The 14,294-nt window shown below is 42.0% G+C and overlaps 1 protein-coding gene across 7 annotated transcripts in view; it reads left to right on the top strand.

Annotated features, from left to right (window-relative positions):
* MYO9A (myosin IXA) overlaps positions 1-14,294 on the top strand; it is a 174,538-nt gene that overhangs the window by 69,026 nt on the left and 91,218 nt on the right. For 6 of the 7 annotated variants that reach the window (XM_058033010.1, XM_058033015.1, XM_058033012.1 and 3 more), the window contains exons 6-8: positions 1,140-1,196; positions 4,945-5,042; positions 7,078-7,204. In XM_058033010.1, coding sequence (XP_057888993.1) covers positions 1,140-1,196; positions 4,945-5,042; positions 7,078-7,204 — 282 coding nt within the window. The remainder of the gene's footprint in view (positions 1-1,139; positions 1,197-4,944; positions 5,043-7,077; positions 7,205-14,294) is intronic. The other variant, XM_058033014.1, reaches the window with a different exon arrangement.

Below are 14,294 nucleotides of genomic sequence, written 5' to 3'. Positions count from 1 at the left end.
AGTAGCAGCTTTTCCCTGCCCTGCAGGAGAAAAGAAAAGGAAAATAAGGAGAAAAAAGAGATAGTGGAGAAATGAAAAAAGAAACTTGGGAAACATTTAAGAGAAATATTACAAAATGACCCTTGAACATTTGCGGTCTCTTCTTAAGTGTGTCCTGGAGGAGACCCTGCCTTTTTAAAAGGAAAAAGAACCAGCTCGGACATGAACTGTTTTACTGAGAATTAAATATTCATCTAGAGAAGCCATAAAATATTGAACCAGGCCCCTGAAGTGAAGGAGTGACTCAGTCCTGAGTCAGGCTTTGCTTTCCTCCTCCCAGTTTCCTCTGCTCTTGTTGGGTTATGTAAAGCAAAAGGGGAGTTTGCTTTGCAGATGAGAAATAATCTATTAAGATACATAACCAAAATCTGCTCTGTAAATGCAGGGAGCAGATTGAAAAGAAAGATTTCAATTTATTTTTAAATGCAAATTTACTCAAAGTATCCCCTGAGTGTGGAGGACTTTTCCATTCCTCCCACACCAGTGGCAGGTGTACCTACCCCTGCACACCCTGCAGCTCACTGAATATTTTCTGTGCTGGTTGCTAACTTTTATCCATTTTGAAAACAGCCATTTGCAGGTTTAGATCTTTATTTTCAGCTCCTCAGGAGCTCCAGTGCCATCTCTCTCCCTCTTGGGAATGGTAATGTTTTGACTTCTCTCAACTCCATCTCTGTCTGATTGGAAAAGACACAAATTCCTAAAAAAGCTTTGGAGTATTGCTTGGAAGAATCTCACTTTTGCTGCACTTGTGTTTGTCTGGAGCAGAGGCTGAGAGTAGGAACAAACCAAATTTGTTCTTCAGTGAGATTTTGGCATTGGTGGCTCTTCAGTTCCAGATAAACCAAGGGTTTCCTCAGCCCTGTAAGAGAAGAGATTTTAGTATATCCATTAGGATTATTGATGAGAGGGCCTCGCTGGATGAGGTGCCCAGTGAGCAGGAACCAGCACCAGGAATGCAAAAGCATCATGAATCTTCCCTGAAAACAAATAAAACCAGGCAATGACTCTGCAGAATAACAATTTTCCTGCTTAGGGAGCAGGTGGTGGGGGTGGTTTGGGGTGGGAACAGCACTTAACCCGCTCTGCCTTGCTTTCAGATGACAAAGAAACCCCTCAGACAGAGCTGGGATGATTATTGCTATGACTCGGAGCCGGTCAGTACAAGAACCCACCTCTCCCATCTTGCTGGTGCAGGGCTGCTCTCACTTGAGTGTTTTAGGGACACAAAGAAAGCCAAATCCAATGAAGTTTAACCCATTAACCACCCTTTGCCCTGCAGTGGTGTTGCTTGACAGTGCAGATTTTTATTTTTTTCCCCTTTCCCTTTTATGGTTCCTTCCATTTGGAAAGCTTCTTCAGCAGTTGGAGATGGTCAGCTCTCTGCAGTCTTCTCAGTTTTGGAAAACTGAGGGGGTTTTCATTCCTTCCTGATGGAATACGTGATGATATATGGAAATTGTGATGTGACAGCAATGTGAAAATTGAAATTCCATTCCAATAAACCAGCAAATCACTGTCTTGAAGCCCCAAGAGATGCATCAGTTCATGCTGGTTGAAGTGGTGTATCTGCTCTCCAGCTTCCAGGAAAAAACAGACAAACCCAAAAACATCCCCCCAGCCATCTGTGAGAAAATCAAATCCTGATATTGTTCAGAGTGCAAAAACAATTCCTTCTCCTAAAATACTTCTGCTGACATGATCATCCTTTCCAAATGGATCGCCCCAAAAAAGGGAATGGTGAAGCTTCTCCCCCTTCCCTGGCTCCTCCTGCACCGCCATCATTCTCTGGGTGTCTGTGTGTCCCGTGGTGCTCCCTGTCTGTGTGTCCTGCATGTGGAAGCATGTTTGGCATCAGCTGCTTGTCCTTCCTGCCTGTTTTACCGTGTGCTTGATGATTGCCAAGTCCTGCTGATGCGTCTGCAAGAGTAAGAGGTGATGTGGGAAGGAGCTGGGATTCACTCGGGTAAACAAGTGTCTTAACAGCAACATTTCCCTGCAAATCCTTAGGAGGGGAGGAGGGAATTTCCCTCACAAGGTTAAAAATATTGAATATTGGATTGGCATCCCTAATCCATCAGCTTCCTCAGGGGCCCTGCAGGAGCAGGGAGTGATGAGCAGATGCTGTTCTAGACCTTAATACCCTTTATCAGTTGGAAAGCCCTTAATTGCTTTAGGAATGGGATGGGACAATTTGCTGAAGGAATTAAAATTAAAACAACCCCAAAATTTGGTGCCTTCTCCTTTGGTACATGACCAAGAACACCCTGCCAGCCTGGGGGCTGCCATGTCTATGTTCTTATTCTGTGCAACAAAACCACATGTTGTTACCATTTGGCTGTTTATTTGTTAATTTATTTAGGATAATTTTATTTGGGATAATTTTCTGTGGCAGTCCTGGTTGCTTGATTCACTCTTTAACCTATCCCGGTCTTCTCCCCATACCCATGGACTCAACCTGCTGCAGACACCAAGTTTCTAAAGAAACTCTGTTTTATCCTCTGTAAATTTTCCATGGAAATCCATGGATCACTTCAATGTGACTGTAGGAAGCAGGGAACTCACTTTTGCTGGGAAACTAATTGCTCTGGCAGGATATTAGGTCTGTGGGGATGGACTTTGTGATGCTTGTCTGCTCTAATATCAAGGACACTCCTCTATTTTATAATTATCCTTCATTTATCATCCATTAGGAAGCGGTTCCGTGCTGGAACACTGCAGAGAGCATCCGCTTTTAAGCAGGGAATTTGCTAAAAGTCTTTCCATGCGGATTAATGAGTTGGGCAATTGTTATGTAAATCGTTAATTAAATTGCCTTGGGCGTAGATTGTGCTGCTTCAGAGTCGGCCGGGCCGGGGGTATTTTGCTGTTGACTCGTGACTTCATTTTGGAGGAATGATGCCAGAAAATGAAAATGTCTCCTGGAATGTGGAGTGCCACTAAAAAGCACCACTTGGTGTCTTTAAAAAAAAAAGCTCTAAAGCTGCCTAATTTGCAGGATTTGTGGGTGTGTTGTTGTCCTGCCAAGTGCAGGAGGGTGGGAAGTTCTGCTGGGTTCTCAGTGGAAGGGCAGAGGCTGAGGAAGCCAAGGTTGGAGCTTAGGAGGGACAAGGTCTTGCCCTGATGTTTTATGGGGTGAATAATCAGTGCTGGTGCCTCTGGTGTCCCTGCTCTTGGTGGTGTCATTGTTGTGTCCCTTTGGGTGGCTTTAGGGTTGTTTCCCATTAGCTCCTATTGGAAGGTGAAAATGCCCTTTTCTAATGACTGTTCTCTAAAAGACGCTGATATTTTCTCCTGGAATTTCAGTCCCTGCCTTCATCGATGCTCTGCGTGGTTTTAAATGGTTTTACTGTTCAACAGCTCCAAATTCACTTTGCCCATGGAGCATTAACTTGTCCCTGAGGACAATTGATAAAAAAATTTCGATTTTCTTGTCCAATTGCACTTCTCTGGCTTTTAGTGCAGTTGTGTGGGTGCCTCCTATGTTGCAATAAGTATTTTAAACATGTAAACAATAAAATAATAATATCAACATTTTAATATATAAATAATATAAATAATATAAATAAATATCTTAAATAAGGGTTTTCCACTCTAATTATAACTATAGCTGTAATGATGAAGAACTTCTTTGATATGGTTGTGAGGCTTTAAATGCTGTAAAACACAAAGCAGAAAAGCTGATATAGAATAACTTCATTCTGTGTATTCTGTATTTGTGCTTAATCTTCTGTACTATCAGTGAGTACAAGTGGCTTTTCAATGATTTACATAACCCTATTTAATGCAGACTTTCCCAATTATTTGTGCAAAATTTTTTGCACATTTGCTTGTGTGATAAATATGATGTTGAGGAAATTATTGAAATAAACTATGTGCATTCAGCTGCTTAATTAATTCCAACTGCAGCTACAACATTTATTTGTATTATTTTAATAAACTTATAATAGAATTTTATATAATTTTTATTTGTATTTACTTACACTCGGATTAACTTGTTGAAAGTCTCTAATTACTTGTAGAAAGCCTTGATTTAAGTGTTAATAAAATGGTCTGAGGTTTAAAAAAGCGCAATATTGTGTGATACACAATAAACTAAATTTGATTTATAGATGGGTAGTTTTTATTGGCAGCAATGGGTAGAATATTAAATATAGGCTAGGAAGGCAGAGAGAAGAATAAATAATCCATGGGAAGCCTACAGTGAGCCAAGGCAGAAGATATTTGGCATTAGTGCTCCATATATTAATTTAAAGAGCATTTCTGTTTCCTAAATATTGGTGCAGGACAGCTTTGGTTGGATCTGGAATGTCACTGGATTTTTCCAAACATGTCAGTGACTGATATCAAGGAAAAACTAAACTGTTCAGGCAAGTGAGCCTCCAAGAAGTATAAAATATCCTGGATTTCAGATTCTCCCAGTTTTGAAATAACTTCTTGGTGGTTCAAATAAAGTTTCTGAGAAATATTTTTAAAGCTTTGTCATTCCCACACAGGATTTAATGCACTGATCATTTACATGAAGTTATCTGAATTCTACTTAAAAACTGAATTTCCCTCCTTAGGTAGAGGACTGAATGTGGAATAAACTGCCTGTAAATGTGAAACAGATTTCATCTTGTTGTTATTTCCCATCCTTTTTGTGTAGGGTCACGCTGACCAACTCTCACCATCCTGTTGGAATGGGGTGGCTCACCTTTTTCCTTAGAGGTTAAACCTGGGAAACAGGGATGTGTCTCCAGAAAATATTCGCCAGAAATGTTGTATTTCCAGTGCCAGGCTGGAAATGTTGCTGATGACAGACCTGGAGATCACCCAGTGGTGTCTATGAAGTGCTGATTTGGCCATGTGGAGCTGATGTGGTGTTGGTGGTGTCAGTGCTTCCTCTGTGTGTTTGATCCACAGGATTGTTTCTCCGTGGAAGGGGAGGACCTGAAGCACGACTTTGAGCGGCTGCAGCTGGCCATGGAGATGGTGGGCTTCCTGCCCAAGACACGCAGACAGTGAGTTTATTTTCATCTTAACAGCTTGGAGATTGTCCTGCTTAATGCCACCTCCACTGGCAGGACATTGCAGAGAGGCTGCCCCGTCCCTGGAGGTGTCCCAGGCCAGCCTGCTCTAGTGGAAGGTGTCCTACCCATGGCAGGATGGAGCCACATGAGTTTAAGGTCCCTTCCAAGCCAAAGCATTCTGTGGTTCCATGATCATTGCTGTGCTGAACAATTCTCTTCATGCAAATGGAGCGTTGGCAGGAGTTGACATCTTGAAGTGTTTCTCAAGTGTTCATGAATAATCACGCCTCACTCTGCATGTCATGAATCCAGAGCTTGGTTTAATCAGAAGTTCTCATTATCCCTCATCAAACTTAACCCTTTGTGTGCAATTCTAAGTCTGTAGACTCATTTCCAACTGGCCTTTTTTGCTAATTCACTGGACATGCTGGTTTGAAAACTGGACTTTAGCTGGCTTGCAACACCACTGACACCATGGAATTAGACAGTTCTTAAGAGTCACCACCAACCAAACCTTCAAAATAATCCCTCCCGTGTTGATTTTTGGCTTGAAAAGCTTGAGTAGGTTGGGAAGAACTCGACATAAAAAATTATCTCAAAGATATTTTCACACAACTGAGAAATTTTGGAAGCTCGTTCTTTATCCCTTACTTGTAACAAATCAATTATGAAATTAAAACTGCTTTTTCTCTATCTTCCCCACACACATGGATAAACCCAAGGATCCAGACTTGTGTGAATATGTTCTGTCTCAGAGGCTGCTTTATCAGGATGAGGTTTGTCTAAAGCCTGTTGAGGGCTTTAATTGCCTGAGCAAAGCAATCAGGAAGTGTCAGGACTGAGCAGAGTCGGGTGATGCAGTAAATTCTCACTTCTGATTTACTGTGCAATGATTTTTCTTGGCACACAAGTTGCTCCTGGTGAATTTTGTGTGTCAGAAATGAAGTGCATTCTTCACTACACGAGCAGGTTTATTTTGCTTGGCATTATACAACTGCAGCACAAATAAGGAATTACCTTCAGCTGAGACATAGGGAGTATGTTTTAAATACTACCATACTTTTAAAAGTAATTTCTTTGTAGCAAAACATGGGGTATCACCTTTGTAGAAACAGAGAAGAGGAACTTTTATAAAATTGCATCCTGAAATTCACAACAAGGAGTCGGTATCCCTGTTTTGGAGATAAGGGAGGACTTGGAGAGGTGAAGATGTCCAGACAAGCTGGTGGCATAGCTCGGAATCACATTTGGGTTTATTCATTTTTAGCTCCCAAGTGAGTGTAGAAATAGGGACAAGCAGGATTTGTAGATGAAGTCAGCCATGGCTCAGGAGCTGGGCTTGATGAACCTTGTGGATCCCTTCCAACTCAGGATATTCTTTGAGTGTCTGATCCTATTTTTTTTTGGAAGGGAGATAACTTAAAAATGACCAAATTCCCTCCAAAACAGAAAAATTGGTTCGATAAACTTACTTGAAGTGTAACATCTTTTCTTTGCCTCAGTTACTTAGATATGATAAAAGCATTTATGCTGTTTTGTACAGTCTTTTGTTCCTGGCTGGGTCTACATCCAAAAAGGTGACAAAAAGATGTGTCCCAGGGGACTTGGAAATACAAGTACAGTCTTTTGTTCCTGGCTGGGTCTACATCCAAAAAGGTGACAAAAAGATGTGTCCCAGGGGACCTGCATGTCCATGCCCACTCTACCCCTTAATTTAGACAATTGCATGATAAATATTTAATCTGCATATCAAGATTATTGGAGGATTTCTATTTTTTTTACAACATGGACTGTAATTTTGTAACTGTGGGTTTGATGTGTTAAAGAATTTTCAAGGAAACTTTTCAGATGCAAGTTTGGTACTTGGCTAAATAAAAAAACTTCTTGACATGAGGCAAAGTGGATTCTTTGGGTTGAAAATTAGAAGAATGAGTCAAAGAGGGGCATGGCCCTTGGGGGTAGGGTCAAATTTACTTCTTCATTCACTTTATGAAAAACAGAGTGAAAATGAATTGTCTCTGTTTAGGATTTTCTCTCTGCTGTCGGCCATCCTGCACCTGGGGAACATCCGGTACAAAAAGAAAACCTACAGGGATGACTCCATCGATATCTGCAACCCTGAAATCCTTCCTGTGGTGTCAGAGCTGCTGGAGGTAAGGCTCTGCTTTCCCTCCTGGAACTTCACACCAAACAAGCCACCTCTGATTTAGCACACAAAACGTGCACAATTTATTTCCAGTTTCACCCAAGAGTAAGGTTTTGTGTGTTTCCATTCTTATGGGCTGTTCATGTTTGCCAGGGAGAAGGTACAGTAACTTTTTTAGGAGGTTTTTCATGGAGGGTTTTTGCCCCTACTATTCAGCTTCAGGTTTCATTGACTGAAAATCCTGTTTCTGTGATGAAATGTGAAAAGTTGCAGGGTGTGTATGCAAAGCAATCCTGCTGTCCAACACAGCAGTGTCTTCAATTGCCAGCCTTCAGCTGGTGCTCCTCGAATCTGTTCCAAAGTCTGTCTGAGGAACTTGAGCAGTTGTGCAACCATAACCCCATGTTTTTCTTCTGTGCTGGCTGAAGGAGATGCTGAGCTCTCTCACTGTGTTTTTTGTCTGTTATTACCTGCCAGATTCCACAAGAGAACCTGTAGGCCCATCTCACCCCCTCTAGTCCCTATTTATGGGCCTGTTATGGAGTTTTTTTGGTGCATCTATTGATTATCTGCTGTTTAGGACCTGATTCCTTGGCTTCTGTGAGCCACTGCTGTGCTGGTGTCCCTTGGAAGGGTTTGTAGGACTCCACCTGGCTGGCCCAGGCCACGTCCAGTAAATCAATGCAAAAGCATTAAATTAGTTCTCAGGAGATCTGCTCTGTCAGCCCAAGCAGGTTATGAAGCTGTGGTACTTCTTTTCATGAGAAAAGTCTTGAATGAGCCACCTTGTCCTGCTGGCCTTCAGGAGCTGAGCTCAAAAACCTCCTGACATGGATTGAGGTTACCAGAATCTCCCCTTGCTGTCTCACTTCACTTGAAATGCTCTAAATCTCTTGAAACTGAACTGTTTTTCATCTAGTTGATTATAGCAGCAATTATCTTTACCCTTTTGTTCTCCCTGGATGGTCTGGAAGGTGAATTTGTGCTGATTTTATGCTGGAATCAGAAGGCAACTTGTCCTTTTGTGTTACACATGATGCTCTTCCCGTTCATTCCATTAAATAACTGTTGTGTTATCTCCCTACCTACAGAACTTGGGAATTGGCTCTCTGGGATTTTCACAGCACTTCATTAATACTTTGAATTTAGGGAGGGGAAAGCTTCTGTGAAATATGGTTTGAGCAGCTGGATGCTCTTTGCATCTTGGCCTTGGAGATTGCAGAAATAAACAGAAGGAAAATATAAGTGGGGAGGAGAATGTTGTTGATTTTACCCTGTTAAATGTGGCCAATCAGTTAAGTAATTGTTTTTTAAAAAAGTTTTGAGTAAGAGAGTGACTTAGAGAGCGGAAAAAGTTCCAGGCTTTGGGTCTTTGCCTTTGCAAACAAACCCTTTTGCAACATCTGCATGTGGGGAGGTCGTGGGGTGGTTTTTACACATGATTATGTGAAATGAGGCATTGGCTGAGCCACGTCAATCCAACAGGGCCTTAATGCCATGGGCTGGAACAGCACCCCCAGGTAGTGTCAACAAGATGTAAAAATCAATAAATATATTTCTTTTTCACCATTTGAAAAAGAAAAACCAACTAACCTAACCACTAAGATCTGAAATATCTGAGCAAATTGATAGATTTCTGTTCATTGTGGTAATTCTTTTTGCAAATTAAATGACCATCTAGAACATAAAAAGCTTGTTAATTAGATTGGGACAATGCTTGCTGCATTGAGGTAGGATCTGATGAAATGCATCACTGAGTTTGGTAAGTGGTGTTGTTTGTCCCTTAAGTTGCATTTAGGTGACAATTGATCCATGGAACTGGAAGCATTTGCTGCCTCCAAGTGTAAACCTTTCAACAGACCCACTGAAATCAGCTGAAATAAAGCCAATAATCTCATTTTCAGACTTGATTTATCTCCATGAAATGCCACATTTCTGTTTGCAGACCTCAACAGATGTTGTTGCTTATTCAGGTTTGACCCAAAGGAAGAACCAAAGGGTTCAAACGGATGAAGCATCATTACAAAGAGCAGCCACAACTCCTTATTCATTACAGCTGTCCACATTAAATGCAATGAGTTTTATTCAACCAGAGATTTAAAATACTGGTTAAAATATTTGACACTTTGTATTTGTCTCATTTGGGTAATTATTTTTATTACATTCTTCTTTTTTTGTGGTCACTGAACAGTTTTGCTTTTCCCATTGTTGCTGAAATTATGAATTGGCTTGAAAAAGTTGTTAATCCCTTCTCCAGATCTTGGCATTAGACATTAAAAAGTGAAAAATCATCTCGGAATAAAAGTAATAGGAGTTGACAGAGAGTTGAGCTTCCTTTCCTGTGGTCACTGGCTGCTTGGTGGGACCATGCAGAGCACAGCAAAGGGATGGAAGAAACTGTGATCTGATACTTCCTTATCTTGGGGGGACTTCTGGGTTGATCTTTGTACTCAAATGACTCATTGGATTTGTCCAGTCAAGGATTTGACACAGAAAAGAGAAGGAAAAGTGCAACTGGAGCTGGGTTGGCCATCTCTGAGAGCAGCCAAGAGGAGATGCAGAGGTGCTCCAGCATGGCCTCCATGGGGATGTAGCCTCCAAGGGCAGGAGGGGAACCACCAGCCTGGCTGAAATTAAAAATTTAGGCAAAATTAGGGTCTGCTCCTACTGCAAAGGGGAATCTGGCCCAAATTCTCATGAGCTGGTTGGTTTGTGTTGGGACCTCTAATGACAACTGGGGGAATTTCCCTCCCTGCTGCACCAGTTAATGCAACACCACTGCACAGCTACCCTCCCTCTGTGTCATGAGATTTGTGTCCCTAGAAAATGAAGCTAATACTGAGATTTTTTTGAAGGAATCTGGGAGGAGATAATGATCTGCAATGGATTTGCTTTTTCTTAGATATCAACAACCCCATCCAATATGTTTTTGCTTTATTAAACCATCCAGAGCAGCATTTGTTGAAACTGCAATATAGGATTTTGGCCAGACTCTGCAGATCATTGTTTCATTTACAGTAAAATCCCTGATTCCATTTTTTTTTTTTTTTTTAGGAATAGACATAGTGTGTGGATTATGTGATGCTTTTGGCAGATTTTTCAGGGCCTTTGTTTAAACTCTGCTGAAATGCTGTGCTGGGGAGTGATGTCAAGGCTGCCTGATGGATCAAGCAGACGTGGAGTCCTGTGCAAGCACTGCAAATATCCCAGGGCCTGAGCAGAAATCACAGAGGGTTGTGTAAAACTGGGTAAAACCTTTGTGTTTCTGGGGGGAAAGTTTGGAAAAGCTAATTTGTGGGCTTATTAATAAAAATAATATATTAGAGATTATCTAGTTGACCTTAAAAGAGACTTTTTGTTTTCCATTGGAACAGTAGGAACATTTTAATTATGTGTGCTTACTAAAATGGGAAATTATTTCCACGGATAAAGCATTGAAGAAAGAGATAAATTCTGTCTTTGCTCAGTGGAGCAGTTTTGTATTCAGTTTTTAGGTTTAGGTAACCAATTCAATACCTATTCTCAATGCAAGTAAAGGTAAATACAAGTTATCAAGTGACCTAAATAAGTTTTGCCAGATCTCCCAGTGCACATTTTTCTTAAGAGCTAAAGTTGGCCTCTCCAGGAGATTTATGTGCTCAAGTTCTTCTTCCACTAGAAAATGGCCTTCAGCTTCCCAGAGGGATCCCACAGGCACTGGGGCTCCTCCTGTGATAAATGTCTTGGAAATTAATTGAGGAGGGGGTGAGGATTATGGAGCAGACAGTGCTTGCTTCCAGCTTTTTCTTCTGAATTTGTTTTTCAGATGATGTTTTGTAGAATCACAGAATGATTGGGGTTGGAAGTGGCCTCCAAAGTTCATCTGCTCCAACATCCCTGCAATGGGTAGGGATATCATCATTAGATGTAAAATTTTGAGCCAGAATTAGAGTCAGAAAACTTCAGAGAATCACAGGATATGCTGAGTTGGAAGGGATCCACAAATACCATTGAGTGTAACTTTACAGACAGAGGCCCTGCCCAGACACCCCAACAATCCCACCTTGTGCCTGAGAAATTTTCCAAACACTCCCTGAGCTGTCTCAGCCTTGGAACTCTGACCATTCCCTGGGAGCCTGTTCAGTGCCCCACCACCCTCTGGGGGAAGAGCCTAAACCTCCCTAACACAGCTCCAGCCATTCCCTCTGTCCTTTCTAACTCTCTGGTTATTTGAAGGAAAGTCTGAGGAACAGGTTCAGCTCTTTTCCAAGAGGAACTGATAGAAATCTGAATTTATTTTCCCTTACTCCACATGAGGCATCTTTAGAGCGAGCACTCAGCACTGGAATCCCTTTCTCAAATATGAAAGGAGAGACAAAACCTGATGTTTTCTTGTTCTCCAGCTGGAAATGGTTCCTTTTTCTTCAGCTGCTCTAACATAATTCCCCAGAATTACTGGAGGAGCAGTGTCTGCCTGCCTGGCTCCAGCCCAGCCCTTGCTGGCTCCGTGCTCTCTCCCCACATTCCCAGCTGTGGCACTGCTGGGCACCCCTCACTGCTCATGGAGCTTGAGCCTTCCAGCCCTCTCTGGGCCCACTTGTGGCAACAAAGTCTTAAATCTGCATTTTGTCCCTGTAATTAAGATCTAAACTCCTGCAGGCCGTGTTTAAGAGGGGGAGCAGGCTGTGCCCTTTAGCACCAGGAAGCAAAAATCCTTGAAATGTGACCCAAGAGTGAAACTCCTAGGGCACAAAGTAAAGGAGTAAGTGGTGTTCTCCTCTTTGCTACTCTGCACCAATGGGTGTTCCTATTTCAGTGCTTCACACTTACTGGAGGAGGAGGTGTAGGATGTGGGGAAGCTGTGAGTGCCTCCGTGTCCTTAGTCATCAGCACGTGCTGAGTTTTTATTTAGGAAGCCCCAGTGGCTCCTCCTTGGCATCAGGAATCAGCTACTTTCATGCTGTGACCTTGAATGCAGATCAGGATGATTTGGTTGCCCCCGTGGTGCTCATCAGAGGTGATGAAGGAATTGAGATCAAGCTCCACTGGGAGGTAATTGCAGAGAGAGGCCTGGGGAGATGCAGGGATTCCCATCCTTGCCAAGAGTGATTTTAATGGGATCTCCACGGGTCAGGAGAAGAAGGATGCACATCCACAGGTTCCCTTAATCCAGAGAGCAGGGAGAGAAAGAACCAGAGTGACCATGAGCTGGGGATGGTGAGGGAGGGCGTGGGTAGTTGTTTAAATTGCTTAAAATCCCTGTGTTTGCTGACAAATCTGGGACTTGGAAGTGTTTATGTTGTTGAGGAATATTTCTTTGGACTGTTTTGATTAGGAACCATCTGACACCCCTCTGCCTTGTTGCCTTGGATAATTAAAAAAAGCCAGCATGCTGGCTGTGGGTTTGCAGCATCCTGAAGGGGGATAATGGATGGTGTGAAACTCACTTTTGTTCCAAGTTGTGCAGTTGAGGGAGAGCAGCTGATGGTCCCACAGTCAAGAGCTGCTGGAAGATTGTCCACAGAGCTGAAAATTACAAAATCACATATTTTGGTGAATGTAGAGGAATAGAAACCAAATGTGGAATCTTGCTGTGGATCTCTGGATGAACCAGAAGATTATTTTTTTCCCTGCTTGATTTTGAAAGGTAAAATTGGATTGTAGGAACTGGGGGCTCCTGAGTGGTGCTGAGCACTAAAGAAATGAACCTTGAAGTGTCATTTCCAGTGACAGAGACCTTGCTGGCAGGTGACATCATATACAGGTGACCTGATGTGTTCTGATTTCCCCAGCAACAAGTTCTTGTTGCAGGAAGAATCAGTTATATAAAAACTCCCTGGGTTTTATCAGGGAGACTCCCATAATAGTAGTTTTGGCAGAAGGAGACTTTTGTACAGAAGGGCATCATTATTGCTATGGTTTGTGAGATTCCTGACCTTTCACTGTCTTGTTTGCATTTCCTCTTCATACTGATTCCTGCACGAAGCCCTTAAGTCAAAGTACATACATAGAATTGTTTTGGTTGGAAAAGACCTCTAAGATCATTGAGTTCAATTGATAAACCTCTATGTTTCCCATTTTCCTTGTCAAATCATAAATGGTTTCCCTGTGATAAAAATATGGCCTTGGATGGCTTCAGGAATGTGGATTTTGAACAGTCAGAGATGTCCAGAGGAGGTCTGGTGCCTGCATGGAGTCCTTCAGGTAGGAGAAGCAGTTTGTAGAGACTTCAATCCACATCCATCAATTCTGGGATCAAAGATTCTCACCCAGCCTCATGATGTCTTTTTTGACTTGGAAATTTAGTGAGGATCAGTCAATGACTCAAAGTCTTTAGGTGTAACTCATTTATTCTGGGAGAGAGGACACCTTCTGAATTCCTCAAAGTAAGAGGGTCTTGAAGCTGATTGGGAAAGTGGCTTTTCCCCAACAGCTGGAATTTCTCAGCGCAGTTTTTCTCTTTGCTGAAGTGTTTGTGTTGACACAACTGAGTTTTGTTCTGCAGACCTGTGAGGGCTGATTAGAGACTGTCACCTCGCCAGGAACTGGGGCTTTATGGAGTAAACATCCCGTGCCAATAGCAGAGTAAATATCAGGTGCTTTTCCAAGGGTTTCTTCCTCCTTCTGACTCCTCCCCACCCTTAAAAGCACAAAAAAAACCCCCTCCTTCACTTGGATATCTCTGAAACTGATGACACTGCTTGGCTTATTCTAGAGTAATTTGTATGATTTCATCTTGACAAATCTGGAAAGTTGAATTATTTTGCCAAGAGAAAGTTTGGGAGGGAGGAGCTGTACCAGGAATAAGGAAACTAGTGGGAAATTGCTACAACTGGGATGCCTGAATGTAGAAAATCAGGTTCCTTTGAATACCCTGGTGTTAGGTTTCTGATGCTGGATTTATGTGCTGAGTTGGCTCCTCCCAATGGCATATTTTTACCCATTGAACTTAACTCTGCAAGGGCTGGCAAAACTGTTGGTGGGTTTTTTTTTAATTAAATTTTGATATTTGAATGTGTTTACACTGAAATTTATTTTCAGTTTTGCATCTTTTAAACTTGATTTAAAATTTAAAAAGATCACTAGAATAATCATTAACATCTGTACTTTTGTTTTAG

This window comes from Melospiza georgiana, chromosome 13 (assembly GCF_028018845.1).
Source record: "Melospiza georgiana isolate bMelGeo1 chromosome 13, bMelGeo1.pri, whole genome shotgun sequence".
NCBI classification, from domain to species: Eukaryota; Metazoa; Chordata; class Aves; order Passeriformes; family Passerellidae; genus Melospiza; species Melospiza georgiana.
Note: the sequence above shows the minus strand (reverse complement) of the source record. Positions and strands in the feature narration are given on the sequence as shown.